The 7,918-nt window shown below is 31.6% G+C and overlaps 1 protein-coding gene across 1 annotated transcript; it reads left to right on the top strand.

Moving 5' to 3' along the window:
* The first annotated feature begins 1,872 nt into the window (after positions 1-1,872).
* PEX11B (peroxin 11B) lies at positions 1,873-2,824 on the top strand. Its single transcript, XM_028247089.2, has one exon. It carries the CDS (start codon positions 1,971-1,973, stop codon positions 2,637-2,639), a length of 669 nt encoding a protein of 222 aa, XP_028102890.2. The 5' UTR covers positions 1,873-1,970; the 3' UTR covers positions 2,640-2,824.
* The last annotated feature ends 5,094 nt before the right edge of the window (positions 2,825-7,918 follow it).

Genomic DNA, 7,918 nt, shown 5'->3' with positions numbered 1-7,918 from the left:
AGGCTACATTTGGATTTAGAATTCGAAAAGAGACTTATGGACAAACAAAAAGCGGAATAAAACAAAAAAATTGAATAGATATTTTATTCATATTTCCATTCTCTACATATCCTTCCCCAAGTCTAATGTCCAAACAAAACCTAAAGACTTATAAATGAATAGAAACCAAAACCATTGATGTTGATTTGTCAAGGCAAATCATGTCCTAAAGATTTAAATTATTTTTTTTAATCAACGAAAAAACTTTAGAGATATAGATATAGACATAGATATGGATTTGAATTTGATGATATAACATCTATATGTATAGAGATATAGATATAGACATAGATATGGATTCTTCACTAGAAATAGAAATTAGGGCAGTGAGTAAATGGTCGTATCATAGATGGGAAAAAGAAATCTGACAGATAGTGGGTGATGAAAGAAACTAGAGTACAGTTAACAAATTAGAGAGAGAATTCGATGAAACAGGACTGATTAGAGGGATCTAAAAAAAAAACATTGTATATTGAGTGAGAGAGAGAGAGACCTAGTAAGCACAATGATGGAGCCGAAGATGAAAAGGTAGCAAAATAGGGGATGAATTGAATGGAGATGGTGGCTAGGGTTTCGATGAACCGATTGGAAATGTAGAAAGTGAAGAGTTGCAGGATAGTAACCAATATGACATGGGGAGTTCAAAGAGGGCAACGATGAAAAATGAAGGTCAATCGATTATATCTATATATATACACGAACAAAGAGAGGTAGAGAGAGAGAGAGAGAGACACACACACACACACACACACACACTGACCTAGTAAGTACAATGGTGGACGCGAAGATGAAGAGCAGCAAAAATAGGGGACAAAGTGAGGAGATAGTAGCTAGGGTTTTGATGAAACAATTGGAAGTGTGGAGAGTGATAAAAGAGGAAATGTGTTTTTGATTAAGGAAATAGGTCAACAATGAAGCTCAAGACTAAGGAAACGTGCTTTTGATTTAGGAATTTCAAAACTACGTAGTTTTGTTACACAGTATATCCTTTTTTCTTTTTGTGACCACAATCTACTGGTCACCAAAAGGTTTGACGTTCCGCCCTTTTTTTTTTTTTGCTCTCCCGCCATTACTTTCTGCGACCACATTTTGTATTTGGTTGCAAATACTTACCTATTAGCCACCAAAAAAATGTTGGTCGCGAAAACACAATCATCCGTGACCAAAATAAATGTTGGTCACAGTTTAGTGTACTTTTTGCGACCATCTCAAAAAAAGTGATCGCCAAAGATATTTTTTCTTGTAGTTGCGATAAGCAACAAAGATAGGTTATTGCATGAAACGAATACTCAACAAGGGCTCTTACAGGCAACAAAAGTAGATTAGTGCATGTAAATCAAGGATGAGCAAAATAAAATACACTAATAGTAAAAGAACTCAAGAAAACATAGTTTAGGTGGATATTACTATTAACATCGTAACAAAATTATCAAATAATTTTAATAGTGAAACTTCTAACTAATTGTGGATTGATTGTGTTCTTGTGTAACGGGAAAAGGTTTCAAAGATCACTATCATGACAATCATTAATTAGTAATTTAAGATGGTGCTTGCATCATCAATTTCAATAGACTTAGAAAGGAAAATAATTAAAAAAAATGTAAATAAAATATAAGCTTTTTTAAAATTTTTTTTTTTTAAATTTTAGTCAAAATTCATGATTTAAACCAAGTTGAAATTTGCTTGAAAATGCATTTCACAAGATTGGTGGCAATGAAGAGTCTTTGCTCATGACAAAATAAGAACTATTGATAGAAAACAAAAGATAAACAAGGTCCAACCATATATATCTCGCACTCTCTATTATCCAAAAACCCTATAATTTTGTGGCTCTCCTTCAATCTTCTCACACACAAAACCTCCCAAACAAGCCCAATCTTGTACTCTCTTCACCAACAACAACCAAACACACCTTTATCCCCAACTCAACCATGAATGATACAGTAGACAAGCTAGTCATCTTCCTAGCCAAGAGAGATGGCATTGACAAGCTTGTCAAGACTTTTCAATACATCTCCAAGCTCCTCCACTTTCGCCTCCAATCCACTCACCGCGACATCGCTACCCGAGCCAAGCAATGGGAAGTGGCTTCCGGGCTCAGCCGCAAAGCCTTCCGTACAGGCCGCTTCCTCACTGGCTTCAACTCCCTCCGGCGTAGCCCCGGCTCGACTCCCGCTTTCCAGCTCCTAGCCATCCTTTCCAATGCAGGTGAGATGGTTTACTTCTTCTTTGACCACTTTCTTTGGCTCTCAAGAATTGGAGTCCTTGATGCAAAGCTGGCTATAAAAATGAGCTTCATTTCGGCATTTGGTGAGGCTTTTGGGTACATTTTCTTTATTGTGTCTGATTTTATTGCCATAAGAGAAGGGTTGGAGGCAGAGAGAAAGTTGATTGGCGAGAAGGAAAAATCGAAGGAAAGTGTTGGGAAAATCAGAGGTGAGAGAGTGATGAGGTTGATGGCTGTGGCTGCTAATGTTGCAGATTTGGTTATTGCAATTGCAGAGGTTGAACCAAACCCATTTTGTAGCCATGCAGTCACACTTGGGATAAGTGGTTTGGTGTCTGCTTGGGCTGGTTGGTATAGGAATTGGCCTTCATGAAGAAGGAAGAGTATTTTCAGATGAGTATGCGTAAAGCTATATACGAAAATTCACAAGAAAATTAATGATGTTGCTGTGTCTACCAAAATAAGAAGTTGATGGGTTTTGCTTTTATTACTAATGCATGTATGTATAGACTATAGACACTTTTTTAATCAAATCTGCCGGAAAAATAACTTGCACTCCAGGTTTTTTTTGTGCGCCAAAATTGTAGAATGTTAGTTTGTAAGTAAAATTACATTACAATTAAAAAAGTCGTTGCTGCTCCATCAGCTTAAAACCTGACTTCCGTTGCCGTTGCCGTTGCCGTTGCCGTTTCCGTTTAGATTGGGGTGATTTGATGAAAAATTTTAAAAATAAATGACTTGTGTTTTTAGGCAAAATCTTTGGTGCACTCCCTTGACTTGATGCAAATTTTCTGAAGTTTTAACACAATCATATTATATTGTAATTTTAATAATGGGAAAAATATTGGAGGAGCTTTGAAAAATTATTACAAGTGAAAAAATTATAATTATAATTATTAGTATTTATTAAATTTATCGCTTTTTTGTAAAAAATTTTCGAACACAATAGTCGCCCAACATGCCATGCCACGGCCTCTGCCCGCATGCCATGCCACGGCCTCGGCCCGCATGCCTTGCCACGACGTCGCCCAACTTGCCATGCCACGGCCTCGGCCCGCATGCCATGCCACGGCCTCCCCCTTTAATAATTTAGTTAATTGTCATTCGAACTTACTGTAATTTCAACGACATCACCATAATATTGATATTATAATTTAATAATTTATTGAATCATAATTCCAAATTACAAGCCCATGTGATTGTTTAATTTGGATCACGTTTCATCGTAACAAAGCAGGGTGTTTGGAATGTAAAGTTTAGCTAAAATAGTTGATAAAGATTAAAAAATATTAAAATAATTAATATTAAAATGCTATATTTTACACAATAATTAATTATTTTTTCTCTCACAATTATTTATTCAATTAAAAAAAAATCAACAAATCATCTCAAACACAATTTTATTTATCTCGTAAAATAGTCCAAAAAAATTAATTAAAATAATTAAATTTCCAAATGTGGGAGTTAGACGGCTGCGTAGCAGCGTAAGGTTACATACCATATTGATATATATGTTCTATTTAGAAAGACCCTTATTAATGAGCAAAATTCAAAAAGTTTATTGTTATCAGGCTTAAAAATGAAGTTGATGAGACGTTAGGCAACCTCTAGTTGGAATGACTCGAACTGATGAATTTGAATCTTATTTGTAAGTTTTTACCACACAACCAACTCATATACTAAAAAATTACATACTACAAAAATACACAAGGTGTGTACCGTATCATTTCTCAACTCATAGGCATTGTGATACTTCACCAAATAGAAGTTTTGTGTCCATAACTTTTTTTTTTTAAACTACCAATAGGGTTTGGAAAGAGACTGGATCCTCTGTTGTGCGTCTCTGTAGTGCTATCTGTAGTGCCCCAAATTGACGTCGTTTTGGAGCCAAACTCCCCCCTCCCCCTGCCAAAAAAAAAAACAAAAAACAGAAGCTAGGAGAGAAGAAGGAAGGAATCGAGAAGAAGAAGAAAGGAACAAAGAGAATTATGTTCCATTGAATCAAACACTTATTTAAATCTTGCCCCAGCTTTAGCAAAAAACTCATGAATTTCCTTCTCAATACAAATTAAACTCAACCCATCAATTTCACTTGGCAATACACCAATTTTTCCTTTTTGTACGCACTTTGTGAAATGGCTAATGGGTTCCGATCAATAATGGGTTCCTTTTCTCTTTTTCTTTGCCAAATCTCCTTTGACTCTTCTACAATTTTCTTTGCCAAATTTGAGAAAATAGGTATTCTAATCTGAATCAGCTAAGTTTTAGAAACATATAGGAATGCAAGGAGATTGTGAAATGGGCGGAGAGAGAAATGCGTAGTAGAAAGAGAAGAGAGGATATTGTTGGAGTTGTGTTGTTTCGCTTCCCATGGTGATCAAAGTTATCAGAGGTGGTGTTAGTGACAACTGGGGTGACGAGGGAGAGGAAGGGGAAGATGATGAGTCCTTCCAAAAACGAAAGTCGCCGAAGGAATAATGGGGCCGGAGGTGACTCTATTCCTCCCTTCCTTCTCTCTTAGCTTCTCGGTTTTCTTGTTGTGTTTGGGCCCAAAACGACATCGTATTTGGATGGGGCACTGTAGACAGCACTACAGAGAAGCACGACAAAGGATTTGGACTCGTTTGGAAAAGGCTTTTAAGCCTAATTTTTAATTTTCACATCACAAAAAAGTGTAGGGTGTTTGGTTACATCTGGCAAAGTATTAAAAAAAAAAATGCGCTACGTTGGTTTAGTTTTAAAATCAATTTTGAGTTTTGGGTTTGAAAAATTAAAAATTTATTTAGTTATGAGTTTTGAAAATAATTTTTAAAAAATTGAATTCAAAACTTGTTAGGTTATGAGTTTTTAAAACTAGTTATTGAGTTTTTTTTGGTCATGTAATCGAAACTTTTTTGCAATATTACAGTCAAATTTGTTTACTTCTTTTATATATCTAATTTAAATTTACTTTTTAGATGTATCTAATCAAATTTATAGGGCAAAGTTTCACTTCATATTTTTTATTTTTTATGAACGATTTAAAAAATTTAACACTTCTTTTCTGATTTTATATCCACTCAATCTACATACATTTAAAACGTTTCATATTTAAATGTTACTTTTTATAAAATTACTGTATAATGAAAAATACAAAAAAAAAGACCTAAAAATTAATACAATTTTAAAGTTTTATGTATTTATTAAATTTATTTTTGCGTTCTTTATATTTTATTTATTGTTTAAGTCTATCTAGATCATAGCATTAAAAATTATTTCATCAATTTATGAAAACCCAACAAAATTGATTTTGTAAAAACCCTAAACCAAACAGATTTTGGGTTTTAGAATGAGTTTTCAAAAATTCTAAACCAAACAAGTTTTGAGTTTTTAAGTGAGTTTTCAAAAAACGTAAACCAGACAAATTTTGGATTTTGAAAAATTGTGAAATATGTTTACATAAAAAGTCATTATAAAACATTATTTAAAATAAATAAAAAAGGACAAAAAAAATTATTTTTTTAACTTTTTAGACTCAATAATATATAATAATTAGTTAATAATTAAAAAATATGTGAGAAAGAGTTGTCATAAATATTCTAATAGACTATAGTACATCATTAAATTTAAAAAATAAATCTAGTTTTTAGATCTAAATAGCAAACCTTCTTTTTATTTAGTGGGTGTTTGGAAAGTTGTTAATTTAGTGGGCTATTTTAGTTTTTAGCTATTTTAAAAGGCTAAATTTTTGTATTTGAAAAGATGATTGGATTTTTTTTATAGTTAGATATAATGTTTATAAGAGAAAAAGTGAAATAATTATAAATTTAATATAATATTTTGTCTTATTAACTATTTTAACATATTTTATCTTTTTATTAATTTTAACCTAAATTAAGTTAAAATTTCACTTCCCACACAGTTTGTTAAATGTCAAACGTTCAAATTTTTAACCACATATTTTCCACTAAACAAAATCAGTTTTCAAACATTTGTCAAACCTAAGGCCTCGTTTGGGAACCCTTCTTTTTAGCTAAAAAATCAAAAAGTTACTAAATTAGTTAAAAAGCCAACAACTCATACCAAAAAGTCAAAGATTGTCTTTTCTCTCTACTTTTTACACATCTTTTCATAAAAAGTTAAAAAGTCATACCAAACAATTTTTTTTAACTTATATTTTAGTCAAATAATTAAAAAATTACTAAATTAATCTGTTCCCCAATGAGTCTCAGAACTGGAATGGGGCTGGTGAGAAAGAACCAACCACGTGTTAATATATTTATTTTAACCAGCGAAAGTCGGTAATTAATTACGAATGTAATATATAAGGGGGTTGATTTTATACTCTCTCTTTATAAGAACTTGTGTCTTGTCTTTCTTTTCATTTTTAAGAGTAAAATCCAAATCTCCTCTTAAGAGAGATTTGGTAGCCACAAAGCACCATCAAGGTTACAACCCTCTAGATTACTTATTAAGGGTTTTGATATAGACCCTCACACAACATAATTTTTACAATCCTTACGTACCTATGAGAGAGAGGAGAAAAAAAATACATACATACCTTGTCTACCTCAATTGGGGTTCATGAGAGTCACCCATTTTGGAGTTTCAAACATTATCCATTAATTAAAACGTTATGTTAAAGATTAAGGGTTCATCAAGTAAATAAATTTTGCAATTTTTATAGATAAGTCACTATATGTATAAATTTAACAAATTCTATGGGAAAAAAAAAAAACCCTTTAAACTAAAGAACATTTTGTTTGATTTTAAATTTATAAAAACAGTTTAAATTTTTTTGTTCTTGTATTTTTTTAAGTTTTAGGAAAAAAATTTCATAGTTTAGTTCATTTTTATTAGATGCACCTATTTGTGGAAAATCTTAAAAAAAAAAAAACAATAAAAACAAAAAAATAAAAATGTACTGAATTATATATTTTTTGTATTTAGTGATTTTTTTAAAAAAATTACAAATGTTTTGCTTTTAAAATATATCTATATAAATAAATAAAAAGATTTTAAAAAATTACTTAAAATATTAAAAAAATCACTGAAAACCAAAAATATAGAAAATAAAAAACTCAAAAAAGAAGGATAGACACTCTTTGTGGTGCCTCTTCAGATGAAAATGTTCAACTTAAGAGTTATGACCTTTTAGAATGATTTTAACCAATTATATAACTTCTATATCCATGTCATTGAGTTTTAAGATTCATACATTATGTCTAGTCAAGTATAAAAAAGAGAGTGCATAGAACAAATTAGTTCGATGTATTCATAGAAAGTTGTGTAATTTTGGTGTGATGATCGTTGTATTTTAGAGATAGGACGTTCATCAATCGCAAACATCAGAGGTGAAAGCGAAGGCGAATTTCTTTCTTAAAGATACAGTGTTCAAACATTGGTCTCGATCACAAACTATTCTAACTTTCTTGTATTTTGTGTTTATTATTTATTTGCATTAAATTAATTTTTTTTTAAATATTTTCCTACAATTAGTGTTTGAGCAATCTTCTGTGTACAAAATAAATTGAAACTAAATCAAACAAATAAAAATAAATTATTTGCAGAATTTATTTTACCTAACCGAATAAATATTTAAGAGATCAAGTCGAGTGTGTGACACTCTGTCCTTAAGACAGATTCGCGCTGCTACGGTGCTTACGGATAAAT

Source organism: Camellia sinensis, chromosome 1 (genome assembly GCF_055761805.1).
Source record: "Camellia sinensis isolate YWXY chromosome 1, ASM5576180v1, whole genome shotgun sequence".
Classification (NCBI taxonomy): Eukaryota; Viridiplantae; Streptophyta; class Magnoliopsida; order Ericales; family Theaceae; genus Camellia; species Camellia sinensis.
The sequence above is the reverse complement of the archived record's forward strand: the minus strand, read 5'-3'. Positions and strand labels throughout refer to the sequence as shown.

Excerpts from the sequence above, each read along its gene's own strand:
- PEX11B (XM_028247089.2), top strand. The coding sequence starts at position 1,971 with ATGAATGATACAGTAGACAAGCTAGTCATCTTCCTAGCCAAGAGAGAT.